The sequence below is a fragment of the Ascaphus truei genome, chromosome 1 (genome assembly GCF_040206685.1).
Source record: "Ascaphus truei isolate aAscTru1 chromosome 1, aAscTru1.hap1, whole genome shotgun sequence".
In the NCBI taxonomy this organism is placed as follows: Eukaryota; Metazoa; Chordata; class Amphibia; order Anura; family Ascaphidae; genus Ascaphus; species Ascaphus truei.
In genome coordinates, this window is record NC_134483.1 from 190,990,296 (window position 1) to 191,012,439 (window position 22,144).

Below are 22,144 nucleotides of genomic sequence, written 5' to 3' on the forward strand. Positions count from 1 at the left end.
CAAACGCCCACAGCAAATAAGTTTTCATGCGCGCACATCATTTGGGGGCGGGGCTTACATCCGTAAACCTTTTTAAGGACGCCTTGGGACATGACAAGGGTCCCACGTCATATGTGGCAGACCGTCTTTTTTTAGATGTTGCATGATAAACAATGAGGTGTGTGTGTGTTACAGTTATGCTAACATGTTGCAATGATATGTTCTAATAGATAGGAAACTAGGTATATTTATTCCGTTACCAATGTGTACTAATGCTTCATGATGTATTATATTGTAGTAGGAAAAAATGTGTTTGTGCACGCTACATGTTACACTGTCTGCAATATCACGCTGTATCCACGCATTTGGCGTACAAATGGTGGATATACAAAAAGTATAACTTTACACGGTGAGTCAACGCATAACGATTATTGTATTTACCATTCTTCTAGAAGTAACACTTGGTTTGGCTGCAACTGTTCGCTCCAGAAAGACACTGCATTTTCATCCATGGTTGAGGCAACCGTTGAATCCTGTATGTCACAGATCTCCATGAGGCGCTCATAGGAATCGCCACTGCCTTCTTCTAACAAGATGTCAGGAGGTAAGTGGTTGTTTTCCCATTCATATTGGTCTTGTCCAAAAAGGTTTGGAAACATATGTGAGTAGTTATGTTCATCTTGCATCTGGCCTTCAGGAATGGAGGGTGCAGCTATTGCAGCAGGTATAGTTTCAGACGGGACACTTGTTGCGGATCCATTGCTACTGTTATTAGGAAAAAATATGCTATTTAGCAGAAGATATGTTCCATGTTCCATGGTAATTTTAAATTGTGGGGCAATATGCCAAAATCCATATCATTCATGTAGGTTATCATCGACACGTTCAAAACAATCATTTATTGTTAAAGTGAATCGTACTGAAGATTTAAAATTAGCAGCTCGACAAGGGTCTTTGTAGTAAGGATTTTTAGTTCTGATCAAGTCATAGATCTGACCAACATTAGCTTTGTTTACTTCAGTCGATTGGATTGCCTCGGCAATCATATATTTGTACGATTTGTGCGGATGGCTGCTAAATGTTGAATGCTGTGCCATTGCTGATCTTCAAATGATGTGTGTGTGTAAGTTGAGTGCTCCGTTATTTGTGCTGAATTTGAAATTAATTAAATGTTATCATTGTGGCTTTTTTGAAGGTCACAATACAAGTTGAATGTAACACTCCTTTTTACCCCCCAATTATAATGTGTAGAAATATTTGGCACACATTCTGTGGTTTAGATAGCCATTTCACTGTGAATGTCACATTGTTTTTACCATTATCTACATTCTCAAAACAAGTGTAGGATTTTAATTAAAAACAATGTGGGTGAAATATTCTACAGTGGTAGCATAATGAAAATACTGGTTACACTGAGCTATAATGAGACACACACACCTGGGTATGTTTTTATCTCTGTCTGCATTCCAATTTTACAATGTGTGTCTCTCTTTCTCTGTGTTCATCTCTGTGTCTGGCTCACACTGTTTGTCTCTATCTATATATATATATATATATATATATATATATATATATATATATATATATATATATATATATATATATATATCAGTACAAAAGTTAAATATGTATCCTAAAATATATATATATGTCTCTAAAAGCACACATTAAATATGTTTCTATGTGTGTGTGTGTATATTACTGTATTGAAGGCCTTATATGTAAACAGGGATTGTTATATTGGTCAGAATTATTTCAAGGGTTAAACATTACAGGGTGAGTATGTTTGAGGGCCTATTAGAGTCACCTGTGTCCAATTAGTCGTTAACAGCAAACAAGGCCTTTTCTGAGGCAGCAAGGCATGTAGTGTTAAAAAAATATAATATATATAGTTAATATAGATCTACACTGAACCTATTGATGCAAGTAAGTAGGCCTTGGATAAAACATCTTACAAGTTTAATCTAGGTGAGTGAATTATATGCTTCATAATACTAGGCCCATATTGTTAAAAAGTGTGAGAACATGTATATGTCACTAACACAAGGCCTGTTTTATTACAATACTGTGTTACAACAAGAAAGCATCATATGTATCTTCTCATAAAAATCTCACTCTCTCTCTCTATATATATATATATTTATATATATATATATATATATATATATATATATATATATATATATATATATATATAACTATATAGATATGTATATGTGTGTGTGTATATATATATACTGTGTGTGTGTACATATATCCATATATACTACATATATATTAATACACATTCACATATATGTTATTGTAACCAGTAGTCATACATGATGACATGCCAACATTAAGAATATTGAAGGAAGGTGAAGGTAAGTAATCTTTTACAGTTAATTCTGCTATAAACTGAAATGTAACATGTAAGCAGTTATATAGATAGTTACTTAATTTTGAATGTGAATAATATTAACATGCAATGGCCACGTAAATTACCTACCAAACACACACAAATACTATGTTAACCAGCTAAGTGAATGTCGGCTACTGTAAACATTTAAACTGTGTAATGTTGGACCATTACTGAACAGATGATTAATACATTAATATTATTTACATTATGCGTTCATTCAGACTTTGAACATTTCCAAACCTTCACGTGTACAAGGACATACCTGAATGTTTGGAAACAACAGGTCTTGATCATACGTACAATATTCATTACATAATGTAAATTAAACATCACAAGCCAAAATACAGATTTACTTAATGTGAAAATTTATTGTTTTTTTCCCTTTTGAGACCGAGTCAAAGGCCTGCTTGTTGTCTGTTGTTTTTGCCTTTTAGCTATGGCAACAACTTTAACCAAAACTGAACCAGTTTCACTGGCCTGTGGCACTTCAGGGGCAGGGGGATTGGCCAGTGACACTTCAGGGGCAGGGGGATTGGCCAGTGACACTTCAGGGGCAGGGGGATTGGCCAGTGACACTTCAGGGGCAGGGGGATTGGCCAGTGACACTTCAGGGGCAGGGGGATTGGCCAGTGACACTTCAGGGGCAGATGCAGTTGTGAACCAGATGGTACACAGTGTACAACTGATGTTTGCTCCGTTTCGTGTTTTTGTTTTTTACTTTGTTTCCAAAAGCTGGTTATTAGTAATTGTTTGTCTAACTTTCTTTTTGGTGCCTCCTTTGTAGGTGTCAGCTCCTGATTGTCAACAGATGGCAGCGGTTGGATGTTGAGAGGGACATGCACAGAACTTTCAGCTAATGTACCTGTACCATCCCAAAGTGGGGAATGAAGATCAGATGGCTCGGATGAAAAACTAGCAGCATTTAATGATCCATCCTCTGATGGTGTAAAGTTGAATTGTTGTACTGTAGCAGTCCTTCTCAAGTGATTAGCTTGGCTTAGCTGAAGAACTACTGCTTCTAATGTGTTGTTTAATTTTTGTATTTTTTTAGGAACTTGGATGAAGATTCTCTGGAGATGTGACAATAGTGATATCGCCTTTTCCTGCTGAGCTATCATCCTTTCGTGCACTGACATCATATCTGAATGGCGACGATTTTCTGCTGCAACAATTCTTTCTTCAGAAGCTGCTATTGCTGAGTATGTGTTACTTGCAGGAGGAATTGACTGTGTTACTCTTTGACTGGGAACATGTTCATGCTCACTTGATAGAATTTCTGTATCTTTGGCAACATCAGGTTCTAAAAATAAATGAACACATGATGAAATGGCATGCTAATGTCTGCTGGTTTACTATATAATGATAGTTGTTATCACAGTGTAACACCTAACATATTTACATACGTTTTATGTCGTCACATTAAAATGTACCTTGACTTAAGAAATATGTTTCGACTCAGTGTGAAATAAGAATGAATGAAAGGTTGTTCAAAACTCACAACTCCTAGATGATAGTTTACATCACACACAATACATGTTCTCTTTATAAACTTCATTTTCAGTGACAATAAGTGATCTGATTTACATTAGATGTCAAAGGCATTTAACATAACAACATAACATATATAAATGAACATATTAGATGTCCTTCACCTCATACACTCTTCTTCCAGGTGAGATGAGCTGGATGTCCCAGGTGAAGAGACTTTTTTAGTCTCAGGTGACACATGACCTCCAGGAGCAACTATATCGAACAGTAACATAAGTTGTTAATTGACATGTGTACATAATGAACATTGATTTTGTGTATCTTGAGTATTTATGGCTAACTAACATCATCACTTCATGAAATGAAAAGATGTGTCTGTCAAACTGAACACTCTCCATTGTAATAACAATGTACATGACAGTGTACTTGGGACTTTTTTGTTCACTACCATACAACATACATTGTTTATGCAGTAATGGTTTAAAAAAATATTTGTTCTATTGGACATACACTGCATATGTTGTGCAGTAATATAACGATAATAATGTACATTACTACCATGACAGCAACGTTCACTATGATTATCATTAAGTACGTAATAGTGTACATGTTCTTGTTTTTAGTTCCTGATATGTGTGCTACATTATTAGAAGCTGCTGCAGGGCTCAATGTGGCTGGCACTGCACAACACATGCAGTGTGTCGCTCACAGATGCTACTGGTGTGATAATGTGGTGTTGATAGAAGTTTCACAATATATATGAGTGAACGAATGTGTTATGTACGTTTTGATACATAGTGGTTTGGTGGGTGAAATTGTACATAGTTACCATTTCCAATTAATGTGATTAACTTATGTTTAGCTTGCCAGGTTTTAAGAACTGTAGTCCCTCCCTCAAAAACTAACATCACCCTGACCTTTCAATTAATTCAAGCAGCAGAAAATGGTGTCAACAAAGTTGACCGTAACATGACCCTGTTATTTGGCTGTGTGCACAACCCCACCCCCTGTGTTCACGTGTATGCTGTGATGACATATTAATTGCAGCTGCTTTAACACAATGGTAGATGAGCTAAATAGTAGTCTGAACTGTGCTACCTATGAACACAATTACATAACATATGCAACCTGTCCCTAATTATGCTCTCTGTATATGACACGAAGCAAAGTAGGACCTTCTATTAAACATAAGCAAATGTGTTAGTGCAAGTGATGTTTGTTGGCCGTAGAACGCAATATGTTCGATGCATGATTTGAAGAGGCAGTAATGTCGTGTTTGTAGGTGTTACATAAATTAACGATCAATTAAAATATATATATATGTATGTACTGCAACAGTACATATTAATGTTTGCTCATTTGCATGGCTTAGACAGGTGTGCAACCCTGTTGTTCCCCTTCATCGGCCAGCATACAGCGCTTCCACTGCAGCAAAGGATTGTGGGCAATGACATGCAAATGAGCAGTCAGTGCCACGATATATATTAATTAGTGCTTTTAGTAGGACACCGAAATATAAATATATATTGATAGATAGATATAGAGAGAGAGACATATATACATATATATATGTAGGTATGCTTACTGTATATTGGGAAGAAAGTATAAGTAGCAGCGGAAATATACAAAAGAACTGTAACGTACGACACGCCTAATACAGTAACATTTGTCACCTGGTGGAAATTCAGAAGAATAAATTCCAATTTCTCTGTCACCGGCCAAACCCTCCACGACGACGGGAATAATTTTTTCTCGCAGCTGCTCCTCCAATGGTGTTAAGAGGAGACGTTGTGCTGGCAGCCCACCTCCAGTGCCAGAAGCATGCAAGCGTTGTGCTTGTAATTTTTTATTTAAGTTTGCCCTGATATCGTCAAATCTCTTGCGACAATTATACCGGTCCCTGACATGATTCCTACACGCATTCACAGCAATTGCTATTTCATTCCACATTTCTTTTTTGCATGCTGAACTTCTCCGCGCTTGAAATACATACAAAATATATGACATTAATTCTTAATAATAAAACGATAAATTTCCTAAACTGCTACTGCACCGACACACTTTATTCGAGCAAATACCCGGTATGTACCTGGCAGATACCTGGAATGCGCCGCTCCTCACCTCTGACAAGCCCCGTTGCATTTGCCTTCCCAGCCTGGGTTCATGCCTGGCTGATGGGCGGCTGATCTGTTAAATGATAATGATTAGGATTTAATAGGCTGCAATGCTTCGCATGTCTACCAGATGGCATAAATTCATGAATTGTAATGCAGTATATATATATGTACTGTGCAGTATTGCAGCCAACGGGAATAAAATGCTTCAATCCCTGCCGGAAAATAACTCAATGCACTCGGGCAGAAAACAGTCACAAACCTCAATACACCCGGGTATACCCGAATTCGTGGGACTAGCCGAGCTCGAATAAAGTGTGTCGCCAGTGTAGCTGTTCCAAGAGATACCAAACATGCTGGTTTAGGTGTAATATGTGTATCACATGAGCATTTACTTGTAAACATAGACATGTAAGGAAGCTTGCATTAATATTGTATGAAGTTTGCACAAATTGAACGACTGAGTGTTCTTGTCGTTGTAAAGCTTGATTAAATTATGTGTTTGAGAAGTAAGTTGTATTGATAGATATTATGGACCAATATTTTGATATGAAGACACCTCACATGACCTAGGATAATATGTATTTGAAGAATGAATGCAAAGGTAGACTTACCTACTAAATGGCCATACAGACAGTCATAGTGCTTCAGAATCCCTGTGACAAGAGCTGGGTTTTTGTTGTCATTGAAGCGAGGATTACGTTGCTGCTCCACGCGTTTCTTACGAGCACGTTTAGCCACAGAACTTGGCTGCTACTGACTGGACTCTCCTTCTTCCAATTGAAGAGACTCCAAAAGCGGCTCCCCAGCAAGCACCCCACCACCAGACACACCAGCAGCACCAGCAACAGAGCCACCAGCAGCACTCACACTCCCAGCAACAGCACTCGCACTCCCAGCAACAGCACTCACTCTCGCACTCCCAGCAACAGCAGTCGCACTCGCACTCTCAGCAACAGCACTCGCACTCCCAGCAACATCACTCCCCTGAACCCTACGTTCACTCCAACGCATACTCGCAAGACTAGCACTACCACTCACACCAGCATCACTCTTCCCACGCCTTGAGGCCATACCTCTACCACTCACTAAAACAGAAAACAAATGTACAGCCAATCGCACTTAACACTAACAAATATAAAACAAGACAAAGATGTACACAAAACAACACAGGACAAACGTGTCACAATACACAACAAATCTCTCAGTCAATGTGTAGTTAGTAAATCGGGCAGCTCTGTGTGTCTCTCTCTCTGTCACTCCCAACAACACAGAGAAGGAATAACAGTACACAGTGCCTTTAAATAGGCCGCTCCATCCAATACATTGTTGCTTCGGCAGATTCAGCAAGAAGTTTAATTGGCGAACCTAACAGCACCCCGCCATGCACGCCGATACACCTGTGTGTGATCGGCTAATCATCGTGACAGTGGGCGGAAATGTTTTCGGCTTCATTCGGTAGACATTCGGCACTTACTGCATACGGAGAGGGAAAATCGCCAAAATAATGTCAAATCGGTAAGCTTGGCGAATGCACATTTTCGGCGCTTACTGCATCGAGCCCATAGTGAGACTTACCGTCTACAGAGCCAGGGCCGAAAAAACAAAAGCCGGCTGTGCCGGAGATGGTTTCTGTAATAATCGCATGGCGAGGGGGGGGTCCATTCTACCAGATATGACCCCATGCTACATTACTACCACAGTACAGAACCACAGTACACATGACTGCACCTTTTCCCACAGTAAGTCTGGCTACATCTTTAACAACTCACCCCACTAAGGTTTATTGCTAAATTTCTCTAATAATAGCACTGTTTAAAGCAAGGGACCTTCTATTAATTATAATTATATTTGTTACAAATTCCACACACTACACATGACGGACAGTCTGGTCCATAATTCTTTGAGAAGTTGAGTTAATTCTAAACTAAAGCCGTGTCCTTATTCCTCTAATGCTTGTTGGTATTTGTTTTGTATGAGTGTTAGGACCTGCTAACTGTCATGCCTTGAAAGGGGCAGCAGGCTTAAGACACTTTGGCCAAAGGGTTAAACTAAATGACCATTTTTCAAGAGAATATATAGGTATTGCACTGTGTATTTTTGTCACATTTGAAGTAGCTTTGGGCATCTTTGTTTGTTTTTTGTTGTATACTCTAAGTACAGTACAGGATTTGATAATGACATTCTAGGTTTCCAATAAATGTGATATTTAGTCTGATTGAACACCATTTAGAAAATAATACTGGTACCGTACATGTAAAATAACTGTTTCTAAAAAAATGCAAATGTTGACACTTGTAGTTGTATGTATGTATGTATGTATGTCTTTATTGCTGCAGCGCCATTAATGTACATAACGCTTCACAATAGTTTACAATTAAATTCTGATTTTTATGGAAACAGATATTTTCACAATATTTTTGCTTAAGCAACAATTGCATGAAAATGGTGATAAATGTGCCTCTTTTATTTTTTACCAGATTTAATGAAAATGTGTTGAGAAAAAAAAGCAAATACAGTACAACAATTCCATGAAAATGTGCAATATTTACAAGTGCACACATAGGAGGTAGGATTGTAGAAAATCCTATCCCCACGAGAATCCCTCACAATTGCACTCATGTGATGTAATTATTACTAGGATAACAGTGATCCAGGATAGTATCCTATATAACCAGTCATAGTGAGTAGAAAAAACAAAAAATCATTTATTAATATCTGCAAAATAACACACTGGGTGTGGAAAATATACAAGGGAATTCAAATATTTTCAGTGGAGTGTGACTAAAAATAGGGGAGTACTCATATATGTGAGGAAATAATCTTATTCCCTACATAGGGGTTAATACTCCCTGAGTAAATAAACTCCACCACAATTAATCACAGTACAGGGAGCTAGACTGTGCAAGTTTATCTACTGGATGATAAGTGAGGGTTAATACCCACTAAATGTAGATAATTGAGAGAGACACTTGTACTCTATATGATATATTGGGGAGATGTAAATATCAAAATTGTAACCCTATATATTCCTCCAATATGTCTTAGATACGCAGTCCTAAGAGAGGTAGTGAAACAGCAAATAATCTGTCACTATGGGCCTCATGCAGTAAGCGTTGATAAGGTATTTTTCGGCATTTTATAGCCAAAATTGGGTTTGAGATTCAGTAAGCGCCGATAAGTGCTTGATTTCGGCAGGTTTCGGAGCCGATAATTTTGTTATGGCCAGTCGGCTGCCGATAAGCCTGTTTTCGCCACTGATCGCCACTTTTTTAAATCGGCTGGATTCAATAAAAAAAATCAGCTTATCGGGGCTGATCGGCACTACGAAATTGAGATGTTATGGCCAATTTCTCCCGCCAACTAAAGTTGGCAGTTTGGAGGGGAGAACGATCGCTAAGGCTGCCGGAACGGAACTTAGAAAAAAAAAATCTTCTGTACATCAATGGAGTCTATGGAGCGGGGACGTATAACAGTATAGTACTGTTTACGTTTCATTGCTCACAATACAAACGTCATTTGCATTACAGTGTGGGGGCATTCCCTGCATTGTGTCACAGCTGACGTGTATTATTTGCATAACATTGTACTTTTACATGTTTTCAGCATTTGCGGGTCACATTACTCATCATGTGATGATGTGTCAAGGGAAAATACTATACTCAACTCTTAAAGGAGAACCTCACATCATATCACACATTTTATTGAACTGAGCGACAATTATTTACATGATGTTACACATGTCACACATGTCACACATACACCGTATATTCATGTTCCTTTACATTACACAATGCTTGTAATGTGTCACGCATCTTTAAACGTTCATGTACATCTGTCTTCTCATGTTTACATCTAGTTTTGGGTCCTCCCTATTTTCATGACGTCACTTATTGGACGCTCAATCACATTGCATGTTTACATTGTAACCGTAGCATTACAAGCACTTCAACCTAACTTATACACACATGTACAGTAATTCATCATTGGGACACCTTGTAAACTCATTCTATAGCAACTATCCTCATTACAGAAATGCATGCATATGCACACGACTATACATTGTTGTCAACATGTCACAATAACATGGCTAATTACACATGTTACACCAAACTTTTCCCACGTCAATCTCAGCCTTTTTGTCTAATTACATGACTGACTGTTGCGTTCACAAGTGTTACATGCATTGCACATTACACTATTTATTTTCAAGCAATCTTTGTACAAAGCTTCACGTCACATCATTGGCAAATATCATCATTCCCTGCAGAATACACACAACAAATACTTCTAAGAACAACTGCACACAGCTTGCCACAGAAGTACTTTATTATGTTAATGTAACACCTTGCATTTTACTATGTCACCTGACATCATCACATACCTATTTAAAGGACGCCCATTACCTGCTCATTCACAGCTACTCATTTCAAAATGTTGCGATTGTTTAGGAGACGGAGGAACATTCTTTTCTATGACATGCTTGATGATCAAGAGAATGATATAGGGCAAGGGAGGGACAGACCGAGGGACAGTGACAGGGACAGTCACGCGGATACGACAGGGACAGGGAGAGGGACAGGCCGAGGGACAGGTAGAGGGACAGGAGATCAGAGGAGAAGACAGAGGAGACAAGTTGTGCCTCGTCCGCGTGTGTACAGGGAGAGAACCCTGTTAGATGGGATGAGTGAGGAGGAGATTGTAAGTCGCTATCGTTTGAGTTCAGCAGCAATCTTATCTCTTTATGAGGAGATAAGGGGAGATTTAGATTTTTTCACAGCCAGAGGTCGTGCAGTCCCTGGGCTTGTTAAAATGCTGTGCTCATTACATTATCTTGCTTCCGCGTCATACCAGACAACTGTGGGCATAGTAGGCGGGGTCTCGCAATCTACATTCTCGCGGGCCTTGACCCAGTTTCTCTATGCACTCAATAGACGCGCTAGGAATTATATTCATTTTCCTACAGAGGCGACAGAGTGGCTGGAAGTCAGGACTGGCTTTTATAATATAGCAGGGATACCATGTGTGCTGGGTGCAATCGATTGCACACATGTTGCTTTGATTGCACCTAGTCAGAGTGAGCATGTGTACCGCAATCGTAAGCACTACCATTCACTCAATGTACAGGTGGTATGTGATGCAACGATGAGGATAATGCATGTGGTACCCAAATTCCCTGGTTCCAGTCACGATTCCTCTATCCTGAGGAACTCTTCAGTCTTCCATGCGTTCGAAGAGGGACATTTTGAACATGGTTGGCTGCTGGGTGAGTACAGATTTACATGTTCTAACACAAAACACATTTTTATTTAGGAATGTTGGCATTGTAGAATTTGATCACTAATGTCAGCTTATGTGTGCTCCATTCATTATAGGTGACTCAGGATACGGAATTAGGCCGTGGCTCTTGACTCCGGTGCTAAACCCTCAAACTGAAGCAGAGGAGATGTACAATGCAGCCCATATATCAACAAAATCTGATATAGAGAGGACATTTGGCCTACTCAAGACCAGATTTAGGTGTCTGGACAGAACTGGTGGGGCTCTTCTATACAAGCCTCAAAAAGTGTCTGATATTATCCTTGCCTGTTGCATTTTGCACAATGTTGCACTCAGGCACAATGTACAATCAGACCTAGCTGAGCCTTTGGTAGACGAGCATCCCACCCATGTAGCTGCTGAAAATGAACAAACAGCCAGTGGTGGCCAGACACGCCAGAATCTCATCAATTCATTTTTTTCTTGTAAGTAAAAACATATATGTTCCAAGTTCTACTTTTATAGTTACATTATGTTATCTTAAAATGTTTTTTTATATACCCTTCTGGTAGGACACAGAGGAATATGGGTTGCACACCTTTCTTTTCTCTGCTGTGTGCACAAAGGGATGTGGCACCGGTATGTTATTGTTGCACAGGTTATATAATCCCTCTTCAATTGTACTTTAGTTGTGTGTATGTGAATACAACTGGGGTAACAAAGCACTAATATTTTAGCATTGTGTTGTTCCTTATGCTAAGACAATACACATATTATGCCCATACTCATTCATGCTTCTAGTATGCTTACATACAATGTTATTGGTGCAGTGTAACATGTACATCCATATGATGTGTACACCAGGCTGATTTACATTTTGAATGTCATTAAATATACATGGTGTTGCACATTTACACCAAATACACACTTTGCTGTGTTGTTTACGGTACTGAAGATGGCATGTCAATGTTTGCAATTTATATATTGTTCCTTTGCATTATAGGTATATCTCCAGTATGACTGATCATGGTATGTATATTTGCTGACATCTCTCATAAGATGTGCCTACCTCAATCTTCCTATAATTATTTGAATTAAAAACCCAACATATTGGTTTAAACACAAATGTAACATACATGTACTTTCTGTATCATGTATATGCATTTAGCTACTCTTGAGGTTTCATGTGCATTGTATTAGAAAATGATTACTCCCATTTCATCACATTTTATGTATGTTTCCTTATAAATTCCATTAATGTAATATAGAGGTGTTTGGAGAAAAGGGGATAACTGTACTTATTTGTTTACTTACGGGAGATCATTCATCACGGATGAAATTGACTGATCATAACACTCCATGCATGAATGCCTGTAATCACAACAATGCGTACTACATCTTATATTTAGCAATGTAGGTGTTTATTAATGCTAGGAATTAATAGTCAACATTAATTTAAATTTGTGACATGTGTATGTATAAGTCACACGTGTGTGGATGTGTCCTACATGTACCAAGTGTAAAACTGTTAACAGAAACCGCAATTTTGTCGCAAATGTTACTGTCATTTAGCATTTATAATTTCCCAATATGACAATGTTGGTAATATTTTTGGAATGTCAATCACGTCACTTCATCATTATCATGATGATAATTATCAAGTATTCTCACAATTGTAACGTCAATCACGTGCACATTAGCATAGACACACTTTTTAAGACAACTGTTTGTGTCTGTATCAATTTGTGTAGGATCCATGTATAACACCGACAAATGATAACAGCAGCTTTATTATGGTAGCTTATATCATCATATTGACTATACTATTTATTTTTAGAACGTTTAATAAACACAGTAAACTATAGTTAGTTAGGTTAATGAAATATACACAGAAACGTACTTCATTACATGATGTTGATGTCATATTCAGAACATCATGCATTGTAGGGGACCACAACATCTGGGCAATAACATTATTTGCTACAGTCCCAAACCATTTTATCAACATACCCATGTAACAAGAGATTTTTAACAATAAATGGCTAGTTGGTTGTAAGTGTCCTTTACATTGGGAGAAGGAGTGGCTCAGTGAGTAAAGACACACACTGGCACTGAGAGTTTGAAGCAGGGGAGTCTGGTTCAATTCCCGGTGTCGGCTCCTTGTTACCTTGGGCAAGTCACTTTAGCTCCCTGTGCCTCAGGCGGCAAAAAATAAATTGTAAGTTCCACGGGCCAGGGACCTCAGCCTGAAAAATGTGTCTGTAAAGCGCTGCGTACAACTAGCAGCGCTATACATGAACATGCTCATATTATAATTATTATTATTGTTACATAGTTTCGACAGTCATACGTTCCATTACACAATAGAATACACAAATGTGTTAGCAGAGTGGGAATGGTTGTTATATATAAAACACACCATGCCATAAAATGCTAGTAGTAATTAAAGAACACTCAATAAAAATTCATGAGGCACTCTTTTGCAACATCATTATGTTAATTAAGTGCTTATGCAATATAGGCATAAGGGTATCACATTTTTAATTGTTTGTTAATAAGCGCTGCAAGCAATATAAAATTAGTTCCATATGTAGTATAGTAGTCGGTGGCTCCTCCTCACAATCATCTCATATAAAGGTAGACTCTTCTGAAATCATACATTGATCCGATTGTATCTTCCCCGACATCTCTGAAATACAGCAAACACATGATGGTCAAAGATGGCACCTTACTATATATGCATCCGTGACAACGCGTTACACAGCTCTATATGATTGTGTACATACACACGTCAGTCACTTATATGTTAGAAGTACAAGTGTACATCAGTATGTAATGTTTCTTTAAATTTGTAGCAGCCATAACTATGTATATGAAGTGAAGATTGGCTGAATACTAAAATGTGCGCGCACATCTTAGTGTGCGCACGCACTTCACGCTTGGGTCGACTAACTGTTAGCGCATGCGCAAAACAATGCGTACGTTGTGCGTTCAATACATGTTGAAAATACCAGTAAACATAAAATCTTTATTTCAACTACAATGAAGACGAAACTACATTCGTTCTGAACGAGTACATCTGTATTCTTTTTAAACAGACGTGTTTCCACAGAAAGCAATACTGTTTATAGGCTCACAGTTAGTATAGTTCTCAAACATTAGGCCTGTATTCTTAAAATAGTGTGTTTTCACAAGGAAGCATGAAGTGTATGTTTTTGGTAAATACATATAAACCAGTTTAGATAGTACTATATATACATACACACACACACACACACAGTGTGTGTGTGTGTGTGTGTGTGTGTGTGTGTGTGTGTGTGTGTGTGTGTGTGCATATATCCATACATACTACATATATATTAGTATAAATTCAGAGATGTTCTTGAAACAAGAACACATAAATGATTAAAGGACAACATTACAATGGCCATCAAAGGTAAGTAATATTTAACACAAAATCCTACTGTACACGTACAAGAAAGATGTTTGCAGTTAAATAGGTGTTTTTTTAAATTGCATGTGAATAATATGCACATGCAATGATTACATCAAGTAACACACCCAAATGCAATGTTTTGCTGCAAAGTCAATGGCAGCTTCTCTAAACTTAGCAACTGGCTCCTGGTGGACCATTACTGAATTCACGATTCATACATCAATATTAATAACACTATTAATTAATTAGGACTGGTAAAATTTCCAGAATTTCACGTGTACAAGAACATACTTGAAAGTTTGGAAACAACACAGTCTTCAGCATACATACAATATTAATTAGATAATCTGAAGTCAACATAACAAGGCCAAAGACATATTTAGTGAATTATAACATTTATTTTTTTTGTTCCTTTTGAGAGCGTGTAACAGGCCTGCTTGTTGTCTCTTGTATTTTCCTTTTTCGTTTTGAAACAACTTTAGCCACAACAGAGCCACTTTGAGTGGCCTCTGACACTTCACGGGCAGGGCTTGTGGCCAGTGACTCACCTACAGGGCTTTTGGGCAGTGACTCACCTACAGGGCTTTTGGGCAGTGACTGTTCACCTACAGGGCTTTTGGGCAGTGACTGTTCACCTACAGGGCTTTTGGGCAGTGACTGTTCACCTACAGGGCTTTTGGGCAGTGACTCACCTACAGGGCTTTTGGGCAGTGACTCACCGACAGGGCTTGTGCCCACTGACACATGTGAGCAAGTTGGTAGACACTGCACAAGTGATGGTTGGTCTGTTTCATGTGTGTCTTTTTTTGTTTGTGTCCAAAAACTGGTCAGTAGTAACTGCTTGTGGTGTTTTGTTTTTGTCGCCTCCTTTGTAGGTGTCAGCTCCTGATTTTGTACAGATGGCAGCGGTAGGATGTCGTCAGGAACCTGCACAGCAATGTCTGCTACTTGAGCGGTAACATTCGGACCTGGGGAATGAAGCTCAGATGCATGTGGTGAAAAATTACCAGCATGTAAAGATCCTGCCTGTGAGGTGTTGAAGTTTAAATGTGGTACAGTAGTCATTCTCAAGTAATTTGCTTGGGTTTGCTGAACAACTAATGCTTCGAATGAGGTGTTGATTTTTTGCAACTGTTTAGGCACTTCAATGAAGACTCTGTGGAGATGTGCCAATTGTGATATCGTTTCTTCCTGCAGTGCAATCATCCTTTCCAGCACTGTCATCAGATCAGAATGGCGTCGATTTTCTGCTTCCACAATTTTTCCCTCAGAAGCTACAATTGCATCGTACGTGGTAGTTGATGGACGATTTGGCGGTAAAACTGTTTCAATTGGAACCTCTTCATGCTCACTTGATTGTATTTCTGTGTCTATGGCGGTGGCATCATCATCATCATCATCATCATCATCTTCATCATCATGTTCTACAAATAAATGTACACATTATTAAATGGCATGTTAATCTCTGCTGTGTTACTATGTAATTATACTGTGTCATAAGTAACAACTAACATGTTTCCATACGTTTTATAACCTCACATTAAAAACTACCTTGACTTACGAATAATGTTTGGACTCAGTATGAAATATGAATGAATGAAAACTTGCTGTAAACTCACAACTCCTACATGATAGTTAACATCACTAACACAATACATGTTGCCTTACACTTCATTTTCACTGACACTAAGTAATCCTATTTAAAGAACATGTGCAAAACAAATAATGAACATGACAACATAACATATAGAAGTGCACATATTATATGGCCACCAACTCATACACTCACCTTCTAGGTGTGTTGAGCTGCATGACCCAGGTGAAGACACTTGTTCCCTCTCAGGTGACACATGTCCTCCAGGGGCAACTATATATAACAATAACATTAGTTTTACATTTACATGTGTAAATATTGAACAAACAGTTATTGTATGTTCAGTATTTATGAGTACCTAACAGCATCATTTCCTTAACTGAAAATGTGTGTGTGAAAGTGAACATAAATAGTTGTAATAACAATGTACATGCCTGTGTACTTAGAACGTTTGAGTTCCCTAACATACAACATACTATGTTTCTGCAGTAATGCGTGAGGATAAATAGATAAAAATTGTACATAAAAATCATATGTTGTGTAGTGATCTCAGTATCATAATGTACATAAGTATCATGAGATGAACATTCACAATGGTTATCATGAAGGTGGTCATACTGTATAGCAAAAAGTTTTGTTTTTGGTACAGGATATGTGTGGTACATTAATAGAAGATGTGGCACACCTGAATGTGGCTGTCACTCAACAAGACAAGACATGCAGTGTGTGATAATGTGTCGTTGATAGTAGTTCAACTATAGATATGAGTGAACTAATGTGTGACGTACGGTTTGATAACTAATGAGTTGTTGGGGCATTTAGTAGCTAGAGTTACGCTTTCAAATGAGTGTGATTAACTTCAGTTGTGCTAGTCATGTTGTAAGAACGGTATTCCCTTCCCCAAAAAGCCTAATCAGCCACACCTTTCAATTACTTCAAACAGGTGAAAATGGTATGAACTAAGTTGACCCTAAGATGAGCCTGTAATTTGTGTGTGTGCTGAACCCCACCCCCTCTGTTGAAGTGTATGCTGTGATGAGATATTAATTGCAGCTGCTTTAACACAATGGTAGAGGAGCAAAGTAGTCGTCTGCAGTGTTTAAGTTATGAACACAATGACATAACATATGCTACGTGTGCCTCATTATGCTGTCTGTATATGACATAAAGCAAAAATGGACCTTTTCATAAACAACTATAGATGTGTTAGTGCAAGTGATGTTTGTAGGCCGTTGCATGCAATATATTTGATGCATGTTTAAAATAGGCAGTAATGTCGTGTTTGTAGGAGTAAAATAAATAAAATACACAATAATATTCTACATATTTATGTTCTGTACCTGTAGGTAGTAATAATTTCTCATTATCATGTGTTACACATGTGTGCTACCCTGTTGTTCCCCATCTTCGCCCACCATAAATTGCTTCCAATGCAGCAAAGCATTGTGGGAATTGACATGCAAATGAGCACGCAATGCAACGTGGTATATTAGTTACTGCTTTTAGTAGGACTACAACAGATATGTCTAATTTGACACACACACACACACTATATATATATATATATATATATATATATATATATATATATATATATATATATATATATATATATATGAGAGACAGAGAGAAACAGACATACAGTATACATATATAGATGTAGGTATGTTTATATTGGGAAGACACTATAAAAAGCTGCGTAAATATGCAAAATAACTGTAAACAACGACACGCCTAGTACAGTAATATTTCTCACCTGGTGGAAATTGTGAGGGATAAATTCCAATATCACGGTCACCAGCCAATCCCTCCATGACGACGGGAAGTAATTTTGCCCGAAGCAGCTCCTCCAATGGAGTTAATATCAGACGTTGTGGTGTCGGCCCACCTCCAGTGCCAGTAGCATGCACGCGTTGGTCTTGTATTTTCTTTTTCAATTTTGACCTAATATCATCAAATCTTTTCCGACAATGATACTTGTCCCTGACACTATTCCCACACGCATTGACACCAATGACTATTGTGTCCCACATTTCTTTTCTGCTTGATGAACTTGTCCGCCCTTGAAAAACATATAAAATATATGAGGTAAATTAATAATAATAGAAGCACCAGTTTCCTACACTGCTAGCTGTTCCAAGAGATAGCAAACATGCTGTTTTAGGTGTAATATGTGAAGCACATGAGCATTCACTACTAAACCTATACATGTAAGCAAGCTTGCATTCATATTGTATGCAGTTATGGCAAATTGAACGCCTGTGTTTAGTTGTCCTTGTAACGCATGATAAAAAGCTGTGTTTCCACACTAATTAACATAGAAAGATATTCTGAACCCATATTTGCATATGAACAAAACTCAGATGACCTAGGATCACATGTATTTGAAGAATAAATGTAAAGGTACACTTACCTACTAAATGTCCATAGATACTGTCATAGTGCTCCTGAATCCCAGTGACAAGAGCTGTATTTTCCTGGTCATTGAAGCGAGGATTACGTGGCTTCTCCACACGTTTCTTCCGAGCAGGTTTAGGGTCAGAGCTTGGCTGGTGCTGACTGGACTCTCCTTCTTCCAATGGAAGAGACGCCAAAAGCTGGCCACCAGCAAGCACGCCACCACCAGACACCCCATCAGCAACTGCGCCACCAGCAGCACTCCCAGCACCAGCACTCCCACTCCTAGCACCAGTACTCCCACTCCTAGCACCAGCACTCCCACTCCTAGCACCAGCACTCCCACTCTCAGCAACAGCAATCCCACTCCCAGCAACACCACTCCCACTCACAGCAACAGCACTCCCACTCACAGCAACAGCACTCCCACTCCCAGCAACACCACTCCCACTCCCAGCAACAGCACTCACACTCCCAGCAACACCACTCGCAGCACCAGCACTCCCACTCCCAGCAACACCACTCGCACTCCCAGCAACACCACTCGCAGCACCAGCACTCCCACTCCCAGCAACACCACTCGCACTCCCAGCAACATCACTCCCCTGAACAGTACGTTCACTCCGACGCGTACTCGCACGAGTAGCACTCCCACTCCCATCAGCATCACTCTTCCCACGCTTTGCGGGCATAGTTACAGCACTCACAAAAAACAGACAACAAATGTACAGTCAATCACACGAAACACTTCCACATATAAAACAAGACAAAGATGTAAACAAAACAACAAAGGACAAAGCTTTCCCAATACACAACAAGTCTCTCAGTCAATATGCAAATCGTAAATCAGCAAGCTCTGTGCGTCTCTCTCTCTCTCACTCCCAACAACACAGAGAATGATTAGCAGTACACGTTGCCTTTAAATATGGCGCGCTATCCAATACATGCTTGGTTCGCCTGATTCAGCAAGATTTGTGATTGGGCAACCTAACAGCACCCCGCCACGCACGCCGATACACCTGTGTGTGATCGGCTAATCATCGTGAGAGTGGGCGGATTTGTTTTCGCCTTGATTTTGAATGTATTCGGCACTTACTGCATACGGAGAGGAAAAATCGCCAATAACATGACTAATCGGTAAGCTTGCCGATTTCACATAATCGTCGCTTACTGCATGAGGCCCTATATCCCTTCAGTAAGGACACAATTAGAGACTGAACTAGTGTCTCTCAGTATGAAACTTGCCAACACAATTGAATGACAACACTGGATATTAGTCACAAAAGGTTTGAAGTGAATGATATATTATGGAGATACAGCTATTCAGTATTGAATCCCCATAGGTTAACATATAATGTCTTATTGGGATAGTTCTTGACAAGGTTACAAAATAAGTGAGTGGAAGTCTAATTAAATCTTTCAGATTGTGGCTACAAAGTACAGAAATTGCAGCATTTGACTCCGGTCAGAATAGATACAGTAGAGGCAACGTTTATTCTAACATTTGCCGTAAACTAGCCGGGTTACATTCTTGGTATGTGCTGGGTATGTGCTGGGTATGTTCTGGGCTAATTTGAGGCACGTTTAAGGCATTTCTGCATTGACTAACGACCCATAGGATTAACACAGCAGGGATCCCTGGCAGTCCAATTCAGTTTGAATGGGACTGCCAGGGACCCCCGCTGTTAATCTGATAGGCCATTAATCAATGCAGAAATGCTGGGGCTAGTTTAAGGAAAGTTTAAGGCATGTATTCAGAATGTACCTGGGTGTTTCCTGTTTTTTTGGGGGAATTGCCACTGGTTTTTGTTAGAATAAGAGTTGCCTCTACTGTAGCATAACACCCTGGTTACTGCAGATGTAAAAGTGGAATATAGCCATTGTAATATAGATGTAGCATATAGTAACGATCTTTACATCCTACAGCTATTCCCTAATACTAATACCTGACAATACCTATAGGTGTATTGGACCGGTTCCAAGCAAAATGAACTTATAATTAGTAAATAGTCACTGTTGAACCAATGAACTGCACACACATAATAATAGGAATATGTATGAAATAAAGCAGTATACAAACAGATATCCAAATGTGTAGCGTCTTATTCCCCGTACTACAACTCCACTGCCGATGCCAGAATGACGTCACTAAAATCCGACGGACCGTTTCGCGTGAGATCCACGCTTCATCAGGGTAGGAGGAGTCAAATTTCTCTCCTACAGGTATAGTATTTATACCCTGTGATCAAGTATATATTAGCCAATCACTCAGCTATCCAATGATTGCAGTCTATATGCACATTAAGTGCTTGTCAATTAAAAAGTTATTCCCATCTCTTAATGACTGGTTAAGATTATGTATCAGCACTAAATTTTGAACACGTGTGTAGAAATATCAGAAGCATCAATTATACTGCTGCGGCCACTTTTATTCTAAAACATCACCACTTTTTTTCTGGCTTTTTTCTCAAATGCGACGCACTTTACCGGTTGCATGCCGCATTCATGTTGCGTTCTCAGCCGAGGGTCATGCGCGGGTCATGCGCGGTTGACGCGCGGTTGATGCATATATTGAGAATGGTTCGGATTTAATAGGTTGCAATTCTTCGCGTGTCTGCCAGATGGCAGATATTCATGAATTGTAATGCGCATGCGCTTCAGTAATGTGTCGACTTGCAGGTGTTTCGTTTAAAAAAGATACCACAGTGTGCTATTGTAACTTGGCCTTGAGACTGAAGGAAGAGGTTGCAATAATGTATCAATTTAGGCTTTTCATATTAAAGAAAGACAAAGACCAGTTTCTGTTACAGTATTCTCCAGAGACCCGCCGCCATGAGTGTTCAAGAGCAACCCGTTTTCCAAAAACCCAACAGAAGTTACGCGTATTTGATATGGGCCGCGATTAATGCAACAGATGATAAGATGGCAACAGTTGTTTAAATTTATCAGTATTTTATCGAAACTTTTACAAATTTTCGCCAGCTCCTCATGTGTGGAAGCATGCAATAAGGAAAAGGTTATGTAGCGATCCATGTTTTTATCATATTGAGCCACAATTTATTGGAGGGTATTGGTGTGTATCACCGGCTTTTTCCTGTATCTATGATCATGCAGATGGCAAAAGGCATGCGCATTGGAGCCTTCTTGAAACGCATATGCGTGTCATCGCATCGACGGTAGGCGCATGCGCATGTGAACAGGAGACGCCCCTCGAGAAAATTATTGCTGAGACTGGCTGGGAACTTCTTTAGGGGACTGACCATTACAGTAAAACTTTTCTTTTTGTTTTTCCTCAGAAAAGAAAACGGCTAATGAGGGATTTCGATGGATAATATCGCTTTGTGTAACAATGCCTGCACATTGCTGAATCGGATTTAAAAAACCAAGTACCGGAGTTTACAGTTTAGTGGTCGTTGTTATTGATTAGGATAGAATACTGTACCTGAAACAGTATGCTGATGTTTTCCGACCGTACA

At 39.0% G+C, this 22,144-nt stretch overlaps 1 protein-coding gene across 1 annotated transcript in view; it reads right to left on the reverse strand.

Moving 5' to 3' along the window:
* Positions 1-416: 416 nt before the first annotated feature.
* LOC142490705 (uncharacterized) overlaps positions 417-22,144 on the reverse strand; it is a 48,797-nt gene continuing 27,069 nt past the window's right edge. The window contains exons 3-6 of the mRNA XM_075593144.1: positions 16,467-16,544; positions 15,253-16,101; positions 4,033-4,123; positions 417-744 (exon numbers count right to left, since the gene is read on the reverse strand). Coding sequence (XP_075449259.1) covers positions 417-744; positions 4,033-4,123; positions 15,253-16,101; positions 16,467-16,544 — 1,346 coding nt within the window. The remainder of the gene's footprint in view (positions 745-4,032; positions 4,124-15,252; positions 16,102-16,466; positions 16,545-22,144) is intronic.